We start from the raw sequence: 21,005 nt of genomic DNA, 5'->3' as shown, positions 1-21,005 counted from the left end.
CGTATCTTAAAATATCTGCATATTCATTCTACAAAAGTAGAATCACATATCCAGAGCAGTAGGCAGCCACCTCAGTGCCTGGGGAGCAGTTGAGGGTAGGGTCTTGCTCAAGGGTGAAGGTTTCTATGATCAAACAGGCAATCTTTCAGTCTTAATTTAATTAGGCACTGGACTCCCAACAAGTTCGGAAGCATAAGGGTCTGAATCTTTACGTAAATGAAATATTTAATGCTTTTAATATGTTTAAATAAAACACTCCAGACACCCGTTTTGGCTTTGTCACTGTGGAGCATTGTGTGTAGACTGATGAAGAAGAAAAATTCTTAACTAATTACCCATATAGCAGGAAAGCCACTTTATTTTAAAGCAGTTTAGCCATTCAGAGTACACTCACATAAAACATTAAATAGAACAAAGCAAGATGGAGTCAAAGCAATGAGAAATACAGTGACTGAAACTGAAGTAAAAGGAATCTTGAGAAGGAAAGAGCAGACAGAAAATATTTACAGCAATCACATAACTGTGACAACACTTGTCCTTAGCTTGAAGAAACAAACACAGAGCAGGTCCCCTAAACTAAACACCAGTGATCCACAGCACTACCAAACAACTTTACACTAAGCTGAAATGGAGCTACAGAATTGCTGACCAGCTATGCAACTAGTGCTGTAGAACTCAAAACCTCACACTTAAGCAGTTAAGCGTGGGTGTCGGAGCTGACTGCATGTGCAGTCAAGCTGCCCATCATACATCAACATCTGAGTCATTACGGACAGACAGTACAATTCTGTGCTGGTTGGAAAAGCAGAGACCACCATAGTGCTGCACTGCTGGAGTGTGTGTAGCTTTGAAGTACAGCTCTGCTAAGTGATTGGCAAATACACCAGTAGAATTATACAGACCCTGTGAGGTGTTCCATTTAAGTGCCGACAATTAATAATGCACTAAAGGCAACCAGGCCTAAGAAAGGTATATGAAGTGAAACAATATAAAACAAAATGATACATTATATTAAGGTATAAATAGAGAAGATTGTCCTTTCGATACAGTATAATACCTGTTAAAAGATATCTGCTTGATATAAAGACGGAGAACAGAATATAGTGTCAAAGAGGTCCACACTCGAAGAGGAGACAACCCAATCCAGGGATTTTAGGAGATATACTCCTGGCAGGCCTGTAAGGTCCTACCCATCAAGAATATAAAATGGATGGATCAATGCCCAAGTAGAGTAGAACAGAAAAGGGCAGCTAAAAGTAGTGTATATGAAAGATGTATTACTTCAATTATTATATTAGTCACAACCAATACGTCTGCTTATAAGGATGTCATGTGATTCCAGGTGATTAGATGTTTTCCTTATTTATTTATTTATTTATTTATTAATTAAACTTCCCTTTATTTAAGTGCAATGCCCAATGTAGGTCTAGCATCATATACTCTTCATCTTTGAACTTTGTTAAGATTTGGATGTTTAGTATTGGATGACCTGACTGTTCACTTTTTGAAGAATTTCTTGTTGAGGAGAAAGATGAGGAGATTGACGTTCACTTTGGCTTTATCAAACATCTTCATAACAGCAACACCTTCATACTGGAGCTGTAACAAGTCCTACACAGAAAAACGAACTGTCGTCAGTATCAATATAATAGTTTCTCAAAGCAGAAAACGCTTTAAAAACAAATATATTTACCTGATATTTCAAGGGGAAACGCTCCATGTCCACTCCCAAAAATCGAGCCTTAACCAAGAAGGTGCCTCCCTCCTCGCTGGGTATAATGTCAAAGATCACATTCTTAAACCTGCACACAGGATGGACATACAGACAATCAGAGGTTTGAAATGGACACTAAACAAATAGTCATGCATCTTAAAGGCAAGCGCCGTTGCTGTGACAGTGCACTGATTAAAGATCATCGGTTTTAAGTACTGATTAATTATGTGAGAAGAAAGACATTCTTAGAAATCACTGATTAAGGGTGCATCCCAATTGTGTACTACACACCAATCCTATAAGGTACAGACACTGCATACTAATCCTAACAGTATAGGTTTGTCATGTATTAATTGTTTTGTTTCCTGCCACAGTTGCTGCTATAGTTGTCAGACGTGAGTAGCTCCTGCCTTTGCGTTTTGCACTGTGGGACAACGGAGTTCATCGACACGGTCCTCAAAAACCGACCAGTTCAGAGTATGAATCATGGACTTTTACATATACTCAACTCTCACTTACCTATACTACATACTCAAATTAGCTTGTATTACTAGTGTATTTAGTACAGAATCAGGACACACCTCTAGTCCTTTCTGGGAGCTATTCAAACATCAGCTTTCTTCTCTGCATTTATTTATTTATGATTGTAACAGACTGTTCTGCTGTCTAGAATATACAAGATGCCTGAAATTGTTCCTAATGTCTAAAAAAAATAATAAAAATATTTAGACAGTATTCAACAGAAAGAGATAACAAAACAGATGTATATAGCCTTTCATGTGTTCCTACTGTGTATTGGGTAGGTCCTCGATCTCCAGCAGGACTCCCTTTTCGTAGAGCCGGGCAGCGGTGTAGGTGAGCGTGGGCTGTTTGCTCTTCTTCCCTTTACTATCTGCTGCCTTTTTCCCGTTCACCTGACTGTGGGCAAAACGCAACTGCAAATCAGCACAGAGCTCTTCTCTACACAAGCTCACCATCTGTTGTAGTAGGTTTTTGTGGATTTCTTGGTAATGCATATACCACTGTATATGTGTTACCTGGCAGTAAGGTTGCGCAGGCAGGTGGCGATGTATTGGCTGTAGTAGTCAACCTGCTCAGAGTGAAAGGAGCTCTTGCAGTGCAGGCTATGCAGCGCGTGTTTAAGCTTCACTAGTTCAGCCTGCCGCCTCTGCCGGTAAAGACGCTGGTGACGGATATCCTACAGGGGACACGAACACACTCGTTTCTATCTCTGATCTAATGCAAGTCTCTAATTCAATGATTCTTATAGAACCACTATCTATTTCTATTTGTAGCAGTCTATTGTAGCCTAATCTTTCACAAAGCCCTTATACCTCTTTTAGTCCCAGGGACCAGTGTAAGATTAACACATATACATAGATTTAGGTTCCCTGGGGCTTTATATATATAAAACACGGGTGTGGGAAATTATATATATATATATATATATTGCCCACACCCGTGTTATATATTCGTAAGAAGTTTACATACGATCTAAATTTCTCCACCATAATATTTATGCAACAGGGATATAAACTTTTTCTTTGACAGGAAACATGAGTGCATGTGTACCTTGGCAATGAGCTGCAGGATCTGAGTTTCAGAGTCTGGAGGGGTAAGCACTCCCAAAGCCTCCAGCCTCCTCAGGCTGCGCTGGATCTTACGCTTTTTCTCCTCCAGCGTCAAGTTGCTGTCGGCGATCAGAGACTGGTTCCTCTTCATTTTTTCAGGGGTGCGGGCATCCCGCTGCGCCCTGCGGTGCATCATCCAGCCATGCTGCACCTCCTAGACACATCAACACACATATGAAAGCTGTTTCTGGGCATTTCCAGCCTACTTGCTTGTGTATATTGTAAGCATGGGGAATGAGAGAACAATGTGAAGTGAAGTGAAGAAACTGACAGAAGCAGAGCAAAAGTGTGTTTTCTCTGGATGGGTGTTCGGAGTACCTGATCCTGAGAAACAGAGGACCGCAGAACCTCACTCAGTGTGTCTCCAGGCTGAGCTCTGATCACATCGATTATCAGCTGCTTGGTGCTGCAATACAAGCAAGGCAAAAACAGAAGAACTTACTTGCACAGTTTGATGAGTTGTCTATATGAACATCTCTTCATGCTCTTCAGTGAGAAATTAACAGCATTTAGCCTCACCTAAGCAGAATGCCCCGGGCGTCGGGTTTGTCATCTGAGCTTCTGAAGACATCGAACTTGCTGGTAAGGGTCAGTGACACTTCCATCTTGTTGTACTGAGCCAAAGTCTGCTCCTGGTTTGGGTCTCCAGAGTTGATCACGCCCTCTCCTGTGTTACCATTAAAACAACAGTAGAAGAACAGGGTGAAAAAGCAGGTATGCATATCATATACAGTAAATTTCATCTATGCACTTTCAAATGCTGCACACTAGAGCAGTAAATGTACAGCTCAGTATTAAAAGGTTATTAAAAAGGTTAAACTATTCTTAGAATAGTTGAGAATAAGGGGAGGGCGGATATTTAGAGACAGACTGACCGACAAGAGCTTGGACAGAGGGCACCTTGCCCAGGTCCCTCAGCAGCAGGAGGAGAGGGTCATTTTGTTCAGGACACAATGAGTCCTGGTGCTCCAACAGCAACTACACACACGCACATACACACAGTTCAGGTATGTAACAATATTTGTACTTATTTATATCTTCCATAAACCTCATAAATGAAGTGACAAAGACAGATTGACACAGAGTCTTTGGGCTCTATAATTGATATGGAATATCATACAATATTATTACTTTTTTAAGTGCTATTATGCAAATTATCATTAATTCCCTCTATTTTTCCACAGGCCATATGATTTTCTTAGGTTGGTGTTTATTTTATTATTCCCTTTGTACGATCACTTAAATCCAAGGTTAGCTGAAAGTGTAGCCACTAGAAATATTGCAGATCATAAAGGCTACATAAACAGAGCATCAATTAATTAACTTATTAACTATACCCACAGGCATACTTTGAACACCACTAGATAAAACTATAATGTAGATTTTCAGTCTGGCAAAGAATGGAGAGATTCATACAAATGCAAGAAAGCAATCCTGGTTTGTGAGATTTGCTCTACAAGAGAGAGTAAACTAGATAAGCTTGTCCAGAAGAAGGGTTCCAACACACCAGTATGTCAATATTTTGCTTTTCAATCAAACAAATGCAAAGAAACACTAATTAAATTAATTAATTTTTTCCTTGTAAGGAAACAGCTTGGACCCACTTATTAGTACATCAAATGCCTATTTAAATTAGGTGCACCACATTTGAAGGAGCCAGTCTTATTTAAACCTCAGACATTTAATCAAGTTTGCTCTTGATTGTTGAAGTGAGCTGCATCAGCATGGTCCAAAGACCAGAGATCCAAAGAGCTCTCTGTCGCGTTCAGAAAGAAGTAGTTTGAACAGATTGTAGGTGAACAAGAGTGTAGGAAGGAATTTAACAGACTGCTTATGAGAATAAAGAGAGAGTAAGAAAGGGACACACCTTGTGTGTGTTGATGAGCTCGCCAATAGAAATGTAGATGACAGGTTTGTTCAGGATGACCATCTCAGAATACTCATCAATGTTGAAGCGCTCCTCAGGCTCAGGAACGTCACACACTGCATGCAGGAACTTCCTGTGAGAAGGACAGAGGATCTCATCATTCAGCGGCACCAGACACAGGGCTCAATATCCACTTAAATCATCCAACTTGGAATAGAAACATTTAAAATGTAAACGTTCGTGGTCAGACTTCTCACCTGAACTTGCCGTGTGTTTGGGTTATGTAGTCATTGAGGGCGCGCAGGTGTGCGGAATCACCATGAAAGTGTTTGTGTGCTGCGCTGTGCTGCAGGATTCGGGCAATGGAGCCAAGAGTTCTCCGCTGGTCTGGGAGCAGTGTTGAACCCACCCCAAACTCCACCACGTCAAAACCATCTGGAGCCACCACTGCTGGGTTCATGTAGCGGTAGTATACCAGATTCCCTACAATCTGACCACACCAATACAAACTAAGAGAGCATTCAAAATCACCTACAATACAGTTGAACGCAAACAAAATGTCTAGGCACCCTTGGTCATAATTACATACTCCATGTCCAAATGTTTGTGGACACCCCTTCTAATAAATGCATTTAGCTACTTAGCCAAGTTGCCCCATTGCTGACATAGATGTGCAGATGCGCACACAGCTTGTCTAGCCCCTGTAGAGAGTTATTGCCAATAGAATAAGACAGATAAACATGAACCTATTGGCACAATGCCTGTATGTGTGGGCTAGAAGGGTATAAAGCCCTCTGGAGCAGTGGAACTGTATATTGGTGCTCTAATCAACAATTAAGCTGGGGATGAGGTGGAGTGGTGATCAAAGATCCTGACATCCCTAGAGCTCTCGTCCCCTAACGCAATCAAATTCTCACAGCAATGCCCCAAAATCTAGTAGAGAGCCTTGTCTGGACAGTAGAGACAGTTACGCCAACAAAAGCAAAATAAACAGTTTAAGACCCTTGATTCTAGGAAAAACAAAACAAAAAAAAACCAATAAATAAGCAGGTGTCCCAATACTTTTTTGTCCGTGTTTATTCACAAGTAAACACAACCTTTAGATTTTGAAAAAAAGCATTAAATCACATGTGCAAAACGACAGATTTACATTTTACATTTACGGCATTTAGCAGACACTCTTATCCAGAGCGACTTACAAAGTGCTTTGCTAAGATGCCCTACCATGATGCCCTGATCACAAAGATTACCATGATTACAAAGATGCCCTACCATGTCAGTAAACATCCTGTAGCAAATACAGTATCACAGCATGAACTGCCTTTTGTTAGCTTTTTTTATTTTCATTATTCTTCTGTCTTGTTCAGCACGTTTATTTCTGCACATTTTCAAGATGTTCATGTCAGAGGACTGAGAGTACTGTTCCAAAAGCTTCAGCTTTTGTTTCTTAAAGTAGGTCATGCTGGATTTTAAGATGTTTTGGATCACTGACCTCTTGTGGAAGCAAGTCTCCCATCAGATTCAGTTTCTTGATTTACAGGCTCACATTTGCCTCCAGAATTTGCTGATATTTAGTGGAATTTATTCTTCCACCTACTCACACAAGGTAGCGGTCACACAAACCCTGAAGCAAAACAGATCCACCCCCTTGCTTAACATCTGACAATGGATTATTAAATGCTTCTTTTTTCTCCAAATATACATTCGCTTATTTTTAATTGATATTTAGTTTAGACTAAAATGTTTGGCTGGCTTATCTTGATAATTATAATTATAAGAAAACCTTGCCTCTGACAAGTCAATATCTGAAGTATTTCAAATATTGATTTGTCAAAGGCAAGGTTTTCTTTTGGCATCTCATTCTTGTATATATGAGCTTGTTCAGGCAATACTGAACAGTAGAATGGTGCACCACTTTGTCATGTTCCTAAAGTTTACTTGGCATTGCTGGCCAGCATAAGAGCAGTTTTATCTTGGTTGGAATTTTCTTGGTCATCTAGATCTTGCCTTAGATTAGATCGCATTCTTAATGGCATTTTGGACAATGTAAATGTTTTATATTATATTATATAATATATTTGTATAGTCTTACTCTGCTTTATTGGCACCATTTAGCTTTATTCTCAGAACCTCATCAGAATCTGACAATTCCCAGTGAAAATTTTACCTGCCTAACCAGTCAATCAAACAAGTCAGTTAACATTTAATGAGTAAATTGAGACATTACAGCTGAAAGGGTATCCAGCATTTACACGTCACCGTTATTTTATTTTCCTCTTTTAATGGAAATATAACAAGACATTAAGATTAGCGGAAAATGCGTGTTTATCCTAAAAAGTTAAGTGTTTATCCTGCTTGTGTTAGAGTAACTGTCTCTACTGTCCAGTGAAGTATTGGACCATCATTCCAGAAAACAGTTCCACAGCTCAATGCCAGGGGGCTTTATACCCCTCTAGCCCATGCCTGGCATTAGGCATGGTGGCAGGCTTTATGCTTATCTGCTTCAGTGTCCTATTCCATTTGCAATACTTTGCTACAGGGACCAGAAAAGCTCTGTGCATGCACATTTGCACATCTGTGTAAAAAATGGGTGCCACTTAACATTTGGACACAGTGTATCTTGTTAAATAGTTTACTGTAGGTTGTGTTTACATTAAAAAGGTCATTTATTTAGATGCCCAAACTTTGGCATACTGTACATAAACAAGTGCAGCCTACCTTATACATCTCCTCCTCACTGGCCTGAGGAAACTTCTCATGCAGGGAGTCTCTCAGAACCTTGGCGGTGTACCGGAGCCCATACCTAACAGACAGAAAGACATAGTTCACCTTGTTTCAGTTAACAGCCTTAATCTCCCTTCTGAGAAGACTTAAAAATACTGGTCTATGTTACATGCAAAGCATATTTCATACAGTCTCTGTATAATATGTGTAATGCAATAACATAGGGCTGCACAATATATCATTTGCAATAGTAACCACGCAGGACCTGCAATGTTTAAATTAATTTTTCAATTCACCCAACACGTCATGCTACAACTTTTTGCTGCTCATTCAAAACAATCTACCAGAGGCAGGTTACACCAGCTAATGCTATATATAAGTTTTTCCAATACCATGTAGCCCTACAAAAACATTACTCATCAATTATAACCATATCTTGTCTTTGTTAGTTCACTGTAGGTAGGTTTAAATATACATACGGCAGTTTATGGAGGTTGCTGGTGATGGCGTTAAGTACGCGGTCCGTCAGACTCTTCAGGTTAGTGATAGCAATGTTTAAGCGCTGCTGTACCTCTGGGTGGCTTAGAGCTTGCTCAGCACTCACCTCATATGGCAAGGAACTGTAAATACACAACATTAACACGCATTTAAAAACTACAAATGTTACATAAACAAGACCTAGCGTAAAAGTGACAAAATTGTAACAGTGTGCAATGCAAGGGTAAAGGTTTTTTCTGTGCCTGAGCCGGGTACTGACCTTTTGTAGCCGGTCTTGCTCTCAGTCTGGTTAATCCAGCTCTTGTAAATTTCAACTGGGTCTGTGCGGATACTGAGCGTGCGGTCCTGCAGTACCTCACGCACTGCCGGCCCCAGGATTTCCCTCAGGGCGTTCTGGCCACGAGCATGACGATAGAAACTTACCAACATCTTTATGACAGTAGGATTCCCAGTCACAATCTCCTGAGGCTGGTCTACCTTCAGTCTGTCAGATAGGCACAATTGTTATGATGGTGAATGTGGATTAATTAACATCTATACCTTCAGCAAGAGGTTTTGCTTCATTACACCTCTGAAAAGATCAGAGTGTATGAAGCCATGTAGGCAAGTATATAAAGTGTTACTACTGTTAGGAAATCTGCAGTTACTGAATCAGCAGAGCTTTTACACACAATGCACCTCAGCACTCTGCAACTTTACACGGTCTGCCACTTCATGGCTGAATTGCTGTGGTTTCTAAACACTTCCAATTCTCAATAATACCACTCAAAGCTGATGGTGGAATATCTATAAAGGAAGAAATTTCAACTGACAATGGTGGCATCCGATTACAACATACAAATTCAGTGAGCTCTTACACGTTGTGTCCCAATATTTTGTCTATATACTATACTATTTGTGTATACTGGGTCAGCATTGGTTTAATACATACCGCTCGGTCAAGAATAAACCTATATTATTACATATATACCCAATGATATAGGTGTTTGAAATAACACTGGTAGGTTTGTTTCTAAAGTCTAAAACCATGTAAATCCAAAGTTGGGACCTAACCCAAATATACTGCGAGAATTAAATCAAGACCAAGACCCTGTTATAATACCTGGTCATGTGACTAGGATTGCATCTGGATAAGATTTTATCCACATGCATTTACACTTGGTAGTCAAACATTAGTTAGACTGAAATCTGCGAATTTGCATATTCTGTCTTACACAGTACAATGATTATTGGTTGTCCTGGAGGGGTTTTGGTTGTAGACCAAGTAGTCTTGGAGAGACAGTGTTTATGTGGCTCAAACGGGTCACCGAGCACCCCCTGAAGTGGGGGTGATCCGACTTGTTTCAGCTTTAAATGTGTCTTGCGTTTACATTAGCTTTTTTTATGTGGCTTGGCTTATCCAGATATTATCCTGATACTCAACACGCATGAAATGACCAGGTGGAAACAGGTACACTTGATACTCAATGTTCAAGGAGGCAGAAAAAGTTGTGTGTGTGTAAACTGTACTTGATCTCGTGGCGCAGGGCAGCGGTAAAGAGCTGCAGCAGTAGATAGGCCTCTCTACAGTCAGAGCCGTAGTTAAAGAGAGTGAAGATCACAGTCTCCATGAAACGTGTGCTCTTATTCTGTGGCATCAGGAAGATAAGCTGGGCCAGATATGATGGCTGCGTCTGGATGCACACACAAACATCAGTGAATTTAGTCAGTACTGAAATTTAAGATTACCTTCTGTCCAGGAAATATTAGAGATCCTCCAAGAGTAAGTAAAGCGCGCACACACACACACACACACACACACACACACACACACACACACACAGATTTATTATTCAGTTATTAATCCTAATGCAAAAACGAAATGTTGAAGTATTTGGTAATTGGTTGGTTTAGCATTTCTATTTTGGGGTCTATGGAACTGACGAAGCGTGGGCTTAAATACAATGTCCACGAGGTTAGTAAAAGTAGCACTCTGAGTAGGTGTACCTGCATTAAGTAGAAGAGGTGCTGGTATGTCTCCAGTTTGTCACGTTTGTCTTTGCTCAGAGACTTTAGGCCTTTATGCTTCTCCAGGGCCATCATATCAGAGAGCTCTTCTTTGTTCTTCTTGGTTAGTTTCTTATGATGAGACACCACCTCCTGCATCCCCGGCCACCAGGAACCAGACCACACAAGATAGAGAATACACAGATGCTTTAGACAGTCAAACTGGCACCCTGAGTAAAACTGTTTAATTAGATAATTGATCAGTAACATTTTAAACATATCTGGTCTCTCTACTCCAATAACAGTGAGCACATTTCTTTCTGTATGATCTAACCTGCAGTGTGATGCGGTTGCGGACCAGCAACCCAATCTTCAGGTCCATAAGGTCCAGGTCTGCCTCTAGCTGCCTATTGGAGCGGATGGTACGCACCACCTCCTCTCGTAGACGCAGCAGCTCCCCCTCCTGGCGAATATCATTATCCCCTAGCTCCAACAAGTGAGCAAACTTGCGCACTACAGACAAAGGTGGAGTGCTGGAGTGCACTACACATGTGAAAGCATGCACACAGACACAGATCACAAATTGGTCTTACAGCAGAAAATAAACTGGGATGCATGAAACACTGTGATAAAGATTTGTTTATAAAAAATAGCCATACCCAGCATCCTGTACTCTTCACGGGCTTTATTGGCTCTGAAGAAAGCCTGAATCTTTATAATGGCACCAACCTAGCAGATATAAATAACACACAGATCTTGGTCACATGCTCAAGGCTATGTTGCTGTTGATAAATAAAAGGTGTAAAACTTACATGTCTTCTGAAGTAGCGCAGGCGAGCTAGGTATTTCCTTCGAGCCAGCCACATCTTAACTGTAGCCTGGATCTGAGAGAGCACAAGCTGTATGATCAACCCCTCATAACAAAATAAAAAAAAACACTTCTGTACACTTTTAAAAAAAGTGATATGCTCTTACCTTGACTACTGCTCTCCAGTTCTGATAGAGGTACTGCAGTCTCTGCCTATAGGCCCGCTGCTGCAGAACCCTCCGCCAGTGAGACTGAGTGTGGACACAAACACATGGCTGTTTTACTATAATGGTGAGGGCCAAAGTAGCAAATCTTAGCTTTAACCTCAGCATTAGACACCTAAACTAATTAGACACCCCCTAAATTAGACCCCCCCCACCAACACACATACACTCTTCACCATTTATGTGTTGGACACAGATGGACTTTGGCCTCTGCCTCTAACCCATCTGTGCAGTGAACACACACTAGTGAACAAGCACACACACATGGCAACAGTGAGAACATGTGCCCAGAGCAGTGGGCAGCCATTGCTCAAGGGTCCAACAGTGGCAGTTTGGTGAGATCAGGTACTGAACACAAATGTAAATGTTTTTATCCCAAGCAGAGCTGTGTGGTTCTAAATTTAAGAATCACTTTACTTTCCTGAGCTAGACAGCAAATAACAGACTTATTTTGATAGACCACAAATCCTTTCAGACTTTATTATAAGCAGCATTCAAGCCTGTGGAAGCTCCTAATACGAGTTAGTGATTATGCGCTCACCTGAATGGTAATGATGGCAGGCAGATGGGTGTTGAGGAAATGTTGGCGTTCTGCAAGGTTCTGCCTAAGAAGAAAGCCTCGTGCACGGGCCTGCAGCTCCAGCACCAATGGCTCACTGGCCTTCCACTGGACCTCCCTACTGTGGGCCAGAGTTACACTACTACACACAGCCTGCAGGGGGAGACAGGTGATTAGGAAGGCTTACACACAAGGTGAAAACATCCATCTTAAATAATCCATTAATAAATAGGATTTGTCAGAAGAAAATTGGCCTTATCTGAATACTGCAAAACAATACACCCTGACACAAGCCTTAATCATTAATGGGTGTAGTTAGCCATAGTAAGGGTGAGGGTAGTTACCTGGATCTCTTCATAATTGAGAAAGATGCTGTTCTGAACAAAGCCCTGAGGTCTCTCCCAGGTGCCATCCAGCTTCTGTAGGTGAAAGTAGTAAGAGCTGCCATCTGGGGTCTTAGTCTTCAACCATGGACTTCTGTTATCACCTGGTTAGTCACAGTTGGTCAAACACGGTCAAAACCCAGATAGATAGCAGTGTTGTACTCTTCAGACCCCACTGTTCCGATTGTATAAAAAGTTAACTTTTTGCAGAGGACAGTGATTTTTACAGCGACATTTTCCCTTAAAATGTATTTATAAAATTGCAATATCAAAGCATAACCCCTGTATCATGATAAATATTGTATCACCAGGTTCTTGCCAATACAAAACGTCAATCAGTTGGGCAATCCCAATGTATGTAAATATGTTTGTAGAATAAAAAATAATAATAAATAAAATAAAATAAAATAAAATAGTTGTTTAATGTTTACTTTTCTTTTTAGCAGTGCCGTAGAACTGGATAATCATTGCTAATAACTTTCACAAAGCTTTGAGAAACCATTTGTAGGAGTGCACTACACATTTGCAAACAATGTATTATTTGCCACTACATGTGAAATGTCATTTTGGAATTATAGCCATCCAATTATAGAATTAGAACAGCCCGAATTGAAGCAACTGAAGATATAGCAGTGTGTTTTATATAGTGTGTTTGTAGCTCACTCCCTATACATACAAAACCGAAGACACAGTTCTAATACATATTATACCAATAAGAAAATACCGCCAAGTCCCAAGACAAGATTCCTAATTCTAATTTTACCTGCTTTTTGTAAGCCATTCTGGTTAAGCACATTTTACACCAACACAACATAAAATATAGCCATCAATGGTATTTAGGCTAGCCGTGTCATTGCTACGTAAATTTAAGCCATCCTTCATCATCTTCCTTTGCATTACACTCATTGCACTTAACATATGAATTACTGTCTAACCCTATTCAGACTATTGTCAACAACAATAATAATAATAATAATAATAATAATAATAATAATAATTAAACTATTGTAAACTCTGTAGAACACAATAAACTTGCACATAATGATCTAATGACACATACCCTCCAGGACCTTTGCACGAAGAAGGGCAGCTAATTCAGCCTGGTACCCATTTGCACACTCAGACACCACACTACGCAGTGCCACTTCAGGAAGACGCAGCACTCGGAGGGTCTGAGATGACTTTCCTTCCTTCACCGCTTGATTGACAGCAGCCAGGCCCAGAGACACTGACAACACAAAACACAGATAAACATCTAGCAGACAGACTCAAAGGCAAATAAAGAAAGACCGTGTTCATGTGAAGTAGCAGTGTAAAGTTTCAGTTCATATGTGCGTGTGCTAACGTACTTACTCTTTAGTGCTTTCTGAGTGTCCTGGTTGGCCAGTCTCACACCCTCCTGAATGTCTGCTAACCACAGCTCTGGAGCCGGGTCCCGACTCAGCTGTAGGGAGAGGAAGAGAGACAACAAAGGACATGCAAATTTGTAACCTTTAGTCAAAAAGCCTTGCTTGTAATTTAACTTCAAGAGGGTTCAAGAGGGGATACGTTGTTTATGAATGCACCAAAACGACTGGATACTACACCTCTGCTTTGTGCTTCTTGATACGAGTCAGTACATCATGGTAGCGTTTGCAGTTTTGTGTCAGTATATCCTTTAAGCCACTAGAGGGCAGCAGCAGTGCAGCCAGTGTTTTCTGAGGATCATTCCGACAGAGTGCCTGGTTAATCAGTTCTATAGTCAGGATCTCTAAAGCAAAGTAAGAAAGGAAAATACATCAGCTTACTAAACCTGCTACACACCAGCAGTAAAAAAGGATGAGGAAATGATGGCAAAAGCAGCAGCACAACTTACGGTCATGCTCATCCTGAGCTGCCACATTGACACTGTTCAGTCCACTCTGCAACTCATTCCAGGTCAGGAGCGCTCGGCCTGCCTTTCTTTTCAACTCGCACAGCTCCTCGAAGTACCTGAGCAAAGGCTTTCTAATTAGGTCATGTACAATGGGTGTTCAAATGTTAGTGGACACTCCTTTTAATAAATGCATTCAGCTACTTGAAGTTGTACCCATTGCTGACAGATGTGCAAATGCTCACACACACGCAACTTGTCTAGTCCCTGTAGAGAGAGTATTGCCAATAGAACAGGACTCTCTGGAGCAGAAGAACATGAACCTATTGGCACCATACCTAATGCCAGGCATGGGCTAGAGGGGTATAAAGCCTCCCAGCATTGACCTGTGGAGCAGTGGAACTGTGTCCTGTGCAATGATGCAATGAGTTAAGATGGGGATCACCCAATATCCTGACCCCACTATGCTCTCGTCACTGAATGAAATCAAATCCTCACAGCAGTGCTCCAAAATGTTTTGTCCATACAACTTCTACAAACTGAATGAAGACATGGTTGGTGTGGCGCAACAGATAACACCACCACCTACCATTGCGTTACAACACCATGTGGGAGACCAGGGTTCGATTCCCGGTCTGGGTGACTATGCTGCGCTACACCAATAAGAGTCCCTGGGCAAGACTCCTAACACTACATTGGCCCACCCCTGTAATACGAGTAACCTTGGAAGTCGCTCTGGATAAGAGCGTCTGCTAAATGCCATAAATGTAAATGTAAGACATTATAGATTTGCAATCCATAGAAAACTGACATACAACTTCTAAGAAGAAAAAAAGTTTTGGTTGAAGAAAAAAAAAAAAAAAAAAAAAGACCCTCTCAAATTGGTCATTTAATGACTGACCTTTGCATTAGGCCATCGTCTAGGTCAGATAGGCCGGCGGCAGGGCTGACCAGCGTGGCACAAAATGCTCCTGTATCCTTAGCCTCCAGTGCCTGGTTTATCAGAGCCACAGCAGACAGCATTTCTACAGCTACAAACAGCTCCTCCTGTTGCAACTCACCCTACACACAACACACCACAATCAGCATGAACATTAAACCAAACATAATTCTCTGAAAAACAAAAGGGAAAGAGTGAAGCAAGTATGTAATTTATAAAGCATTCTGCAGTTTCTCCCTGCCTCAGTTTCTCTCAAGTGTCCAAGTATCTCTAACATCACATTTGAAATACATTCTTACTATGTCAAATCCTTAGGAAATATGTACAATAAGGAATATTAGTCAAATATAACAATAAGGAATTAGGCACTACAGCTTAATAGACCCGAATGGTTCAAATGTGGTAGGCTATGAGCCATGTTATCCACCTGAGGGCACTGTTGCTGCAATGGGGCAAGTTCTCTCTGGTAGAGCTCAGCTGCAAAGGGGTAGACATCTGGGAGGTGGGCATCTGGGTTCATCAGGGCACGCACTGTCTGACGTGCCTCCCCATGCCGAAGAGACTCATTGATTTTGGACACTGCTTGCAGCACTACGTGTACAAACACACACACACATACATATATACAATCAACTGTTGCTAGTTATTCATGCTAAAGCACTGCAAGTCCAAGTCCTACATTTATCCATTTGTGAAGTACTGGACTTAGGCTTGTACTGACTTGTTTGAGAGCGCTGAGCATCCTCATTGGCAACACTGACACCTTCCTGCAGTTCATCTCTTTCCAGAGGGTCCACACATCCCAGATCCTACAAGACGACACAAATTTATTTACACATACTGAAACAACACTTCTTCACATTGACCTCAACAGGGATAATAACCTGGAGCCCAACAACCACAGAAACAAATAGGTTGCAGTTACATGCAGCAGTGGTCCTGCTGCTCTCTTTCTCAGGTCTGATTACAGCCAGTGTGGGGTACATTTAAACAATAGCTAAACTCTTAACAGGTTCAGAGAACACCACTTTGACCAACTTCCTATGCTTTCTAAAATGTATTTATGAAGTAATTCATATACATTTTAGTATCATACCATATCCTGATATTTGCTATTCTACTTTACATAGAAAAAATAAATAATAAATGTCAGTAGTTAATTCCTAGCATTTTTATGTGGCTACTTGGACTGCAAAGTCAGATTTGTTTAACAAAAGTTTAAAATTTAGTTGTGTTAATCAACTTTCTGCACATTTTTAGACAAAGTTACAACTTGTATAGGAATTAAAACTCCACATTTAATCTGTCGCAATGAACACACATCTCAACACCCAGGGAACAAATGGTGGGTAAGGTGCACATCAAGGCATGAATGTCAGCCCAGTGGATTTTACCACAAACCCTCCAGTCCCAAACCCACTTCTCTAACCTTTAGACAATGCATGTTCCCTATTCTCAGTCTAATACAACTCACCCTACCCTTAAAAGTAATTAATAATCTGCAGTTGCTTTTTGTGTGCTGCAAACAAATGGCGGGGGCTGTTTATTTGTAGCACAGACATGCATTCAACCCCTGCAAATTTGGCAAACTTTCAGCTATTTGCAATAAACCAATTAAAACAAGACCAATTTAAATAACTAATAGAACAAATGCTTTCTTTAAATTCTATACAAAATGCTACTGTTAATGATGACTGCAGGCTCAGAATTATTCAACCCCTTAATGACAAGCAGCTTTAGTATTTTGTAGAGCAGCCTTTTATTGTTATGATCTGCTGCAAACATGATGCATTGTCAGTCATCAGCATGATGGGCTGTAGCCTCCAGTTCACCAACATTGTTTTGTGCAGGTCAGCAACCATGTTCTTCAAATCCCACCAAGGATTTCCACAGGGTTTAAGCCAGGCGACTGTGCCGGCCACTCCAGATTCTTCCAGGACTTCTTCTGCAACCAAGCCTTGGTGGAATTTGAGGCATGCTTGGGATCACAGTCCTGTTGGAAGGCCTACCGACACCACAGCTTCAGCTTCCTCACAGAAGTCAATGTTTGTTCCTATGACTTCCTCATAGTTGATTGAATCCATCTTGTCCTCCTCACGTTGCAGGTTTCCAGTGCCAGAGGAAGCAAATCAGCCCCAGAGCATCACCAAGCCACCACCATGCTACATCAGTGGGTATATTTGGATCAATTTGGAGAACACTTGTTCTATTAGGTATTTAAATGGTTGTTTGTTTGGTTTATTGCAAACAGCTAGAACTATGTTCAAATAAAGAAGGTTTGTATGTTTACTAAAATAAACATAATTAAATAAAATTTGTCTGGGCCTCCACTCCACCACTCATCGACATATGGAAGGGATGTCTTCCGGCCTTGACTGAAAGACATTTTCAGTTTTGCTTTACATTGCACTGCAAAGATTCTCACCAGGGCTTTTTGTTCTCTGTCTGACGCGAGCTGTTCCAGATACCAGTCGGAATTGTCTCTCAGCAGCCCTCTGAGGGCCAGGCTGGGGCTCTGTAGGGCGGAGAGTAGAGCAAGGGGATCGCTGCACTCTATAGCCTCATCCACGCACTCCACAGCTGCTCTAACTACACACATGCATAAACACACACACACACAGATTACAAAAATACATATAATAAAACACAGATACAAAGGGGCAAGTAAATGGAGGTACTCACCATTAACTTTAGCGATGCTCTCTTGAATCTCCCTCTGTGTCAGATACTCCTCATAAATGTCCTTCTCCATAGAGCCATTCACCTAAACACATAAGATCACTAGTTTGTACTGCTCTGATTTGGATAATGCAGATTAATATCCAAATTAAAATAATATATAAATCCAAACAGCTGGAATAGATTCACTCACTTTAACAGAAGCCTGAGCCGCTTTGTGAGCACGGGCCTGCCGCAGCATCTCCTGGTAGATGGCCATGAGTGGTTCCTGCAGGTTAGCCAGCATGGCGTTAGGGTTGCGCAGGGTCCGCGCCGTGTCCTCCACACAGCCCCGCTCCACTGCCTCATTAATGGCTATCACTGCTGCATGCACTGAATAAAACATAGGTGCAGTCAGAAAATGTAGCCTCTATGTTTCAGATAAAGATGTTCTAAACAAAAGCATGTTCACTTGAAAAGAGGAATAATAATGGGGTAGTTTATAATGAATCAGGTATAAAAAAAAAACTAGGAAAGGCAAGGCTTAGCCTTTATGCAGACCATTGCTGTCATGTAAAAATCTTGCACCTCAAATGTAATGAAATGTTTCTTAACTTGTCAAAATGTTTCTTAACTTGTACTGAAAACAGATCTTATTCAGTCGTTTTGGAGCTTTTCTAATAGGTGTGGGCGAGATGGCAAAAATATTATTTTAAAATATTTCATAAGTCAAAACATTGATACACAAGCTACCATCTGTTTAAATGGTTCAAAAATATTCAAAACATGCTGCACTTCAATCAAACCAGACTAGTTACACCATTTGTAATGAAACATGCAGCCGATCAGTGTCCATATTGAGTATTACACAAACAAGTGTCCTCACAATACGATAAAATAATATTCCCCCCAGTTCTGTTGGTCCATTAATTAAAGAACATCTGCTAGATTCACACGTCAGAAAGGGGGGACACAGCAAAAACATGCATATACACATCTGTACAAATCACAGTATCCTAAAGTTTATCCTTGATGACCCTTACCAGCAGCCTCATCCACTGACAACTCATTGGCTAGGATTCCCCCGATCTTGCCGAAAGCAGGCATCTGAATACCATATTTATCCAGTTCAAGCTTCATGTTGTTGATTTCCTCCTCTGGAAAAAACAGCCGCAGAACATGCTGTCAACACGGTCACATACAAGCTCTTCTACATAACTGTGCTCAATATGACAATTTCTAATCCAATTAGTCTGAATTTTGTTTACCTGTAAATTTGACTTTGCCGCACAGGTCGTGAATCTGAGGAGCCAGACCCAGACGGAAAAGATAAAGGCTAGAGAGGGAAAAGAAAGGACACACCATAAGTATGACGAAATAAGCTATTATGTATAGTCTAACTGTTTCTTTTAACAATATATTTGTGCTCCATATGCATTTCTTTATAAAACTACTTTCATAGAAAAGCTGGTACAAACCTGAGAGCATGGATACAGTAGATAGCTCGCGGCATATTCTTCTTGTCATAGATGTCCGTAGTCTCAGGCTGAAACATCTGACAGGAATCATTTATTATTATCATCATCATCATCATCATTTATAAAGTGGGCTGCGCAATATTAATATCCAGTCCGTTTTCTGTCTAGTTTTGGAATGACAGTTGATAATAAGCAATCACTTAAAATACATGCAAAGGTAAACAGTGATTTATTTATTTATTTGAAGTAAATGACAAATGATCATGCAAAACACAATCAGAAAAACTGCCGTCTCATTTTAACTTACTGTAGGAAGTCCAACCTCTGCCATTGCATTCCTCCAGTGGTTGATGTTATCAGTGTGGCGGAACTGCAGGCCTACCGCCTGTGGACACAAAGAGATGAAGCTGATAAAGTTGCACTTATTCGAGTTTGTGGATAAGCAGATGTGGGAGTGTGGTTCATCATTCTTCAAGCTTTGGGATATTTGGTATCAAATGTCACATAATTCGGATGTTGCTTTGGTGCACTCGTCCTTCTTAGACATACCTTATAACGTCCCTGGTCCAGATCATAGATCTTCTTGAGAGGAACAACGTTTGGAGCAAAGCAGTGGCCGAGCTTCGCCAACAGAACGCCATTCCTCAGTGCCTCCTCCAACTCAGTAGGTGCTGGGAGCTCCTCATTCAAGCAGGTCTCCATCCACCTGAAGAAAGGGTGAAAACTGACATTAATAAAATGCTGAAGTAGATCTGGGAATGTAAAGGAACACAGTGCACTGGCAGGATCGGTCTATATTGACAGAAGAAGGAGAGGTAGTTGAAGGTGAGAAATGTCTTGCCTTTTTGCCTCTTCTAGACGGCACAGATACTGGTATGCCACATTTTGGATGCGTTGCTCATCCATTTCTTCAGCAGTCAGGCGTTCATCTTCAAAACACGTCCCAACAGAGCATTTAACACCACCATCATAAAGGTGTTCACAAATAAGTACATGAAGGAAAGCTGGATTCACAAGGTGATGACAATGCAAAGATCTGATGACAATCAGAATTACTTAACAGTAACTGAAACAACAGACAACTAGTTTAATCACATGCAGTAAGTTTTATCTTGAGATTGAAGCTTTAAAGCACATTTCTGAAGAGTAGAGAGAATGTAGGGCTGGGGCACACCCAAAATATATAGTTAGCTACATGTTTCCCCAAGTCCTGGAGGACCCCCTGCCCTGCACGTTGTAGTGTTTACCCTGCTCCCAGCACACCTGCCAAGCCCTTCATTTATTTGGAAATAGTGTATTAGAGCCGGAACCCACTAAAACGTGCAGGGGGTCCATCAGGACCAGGGATGGGAACCACTGTTGTTGGAGCTAGATACCATTTACAGTAGCTATAGCTAGCTAAGTTACTAGCCAGATAGCTAGCTATAGCTAGCTGTTTAACCCAGGTCAGCTAGTTATCTAATGTGGAAAGCTAGCTAGCTACTTACAGCCAGATCGTTGCTGAACCCCGGGTTCTCCCATTTCTCCGTTGTTTCTGGTTTCAACCAAACACGCTTACGATTTACGAGACCCTGTGTCGACCCTGTCGCCGAGACACGCCGTGAAAACTACGTTAGTACTATCTAACTAGCGCCAACGTTACTACAGCTAAAGCAAATACGGCGTTAAAGCTCACTACGCCCG

At 41.1% G+C, this 21,005-nt stretch overlaps 1 protein-coding gene across 1 annotated transcript; it reads right to left on the bottom strand.

Moving 5' to 3' along the window:
- Positions 1 to 360: 360 nt before the first annotated feature.
- Positions 361 to 20,904, bottom strand: iqgap3 (IQ motif containing GTPase activating protein 3). The gene is made up of 38 exons (XM_072678736.1): positions 20,810 to 20,904; positions 20,164 to 20,251; positions 19,872 to 20,028; positions 19,630 to 19,707; positions 19,323 to 19,399; positions 19,113 to 19,180; positions 18,888 to 19,001; positions 18,059 to 18,237; positions 17,869 to 17,950; positions 17,612 to 17,775; positions 15,908 to 15,995; positions 15,614 to 15,777; positions 15,148 to 15,308; positions 14,250 to 14,365; positions 13,981 to 14,144; positions 13,748 to 13,838; positions 13,455 to 13,622; positions 12,356 to 12,498; positions 11,994 to 12,164; positions 11,396 to 11,479; positions 11,233 to 11,304; positions 11,080 to 11,149; positions 10,755 to 10,963; positions 10,421 to 10,573; positions 9,944 to 10,107; positions 8,694 to 8,918; positions 8,416 to 8,556; positions 7,931 to 8,015; positions 5,470 to 5,702; positions 5,213 to 5,345; positions 4,221 to 4,323; positions 3,865 to 4,012; positions 3,664 to 3,751; positions 3,287 to 3,499; positions 2,752 to 2,912; positions 2,504 to 2,632; positions 1,694 to 1,802; positions 361 to 1,611 (listed from the first exon to the last, which is right to left on the bottom strand). The coding sequence occupies exons 1-38, from the start codon at positions 20,841 to 20,843 to the stop codon at positions 1,498 to 1,500; spliced, it is 4,941 nt and encodes a 1,646-aa protein (XP_072534837.1). The 5' UTR covers positions 20,844 to 20,904; the 3' UTR covers positions 361 to 1,497.
- Between the last annotated feature and the right edge of the window lie 101 nt (positions 20,905 to 21,005).

This window comes from Salminus brasiliensis, chromosome 5, assembly GCF_030463535.1.
Source record: "Salminus brasiliensis chromosome 5, fSalBra1.hap2, whole genome shotgun sequence".
Taxonomy (NCBI): Eukaryota; Metazoa; Chordata; class Actinopteri; order Characiformes; family Bryconidae; genus Salminus; species Salminus brasiliensis.
The sequence above is the reverse complement of the archived record's forward strand: the minus strand, read 5'-3'. Positions and strand labels throughout refer to the sequence as shown.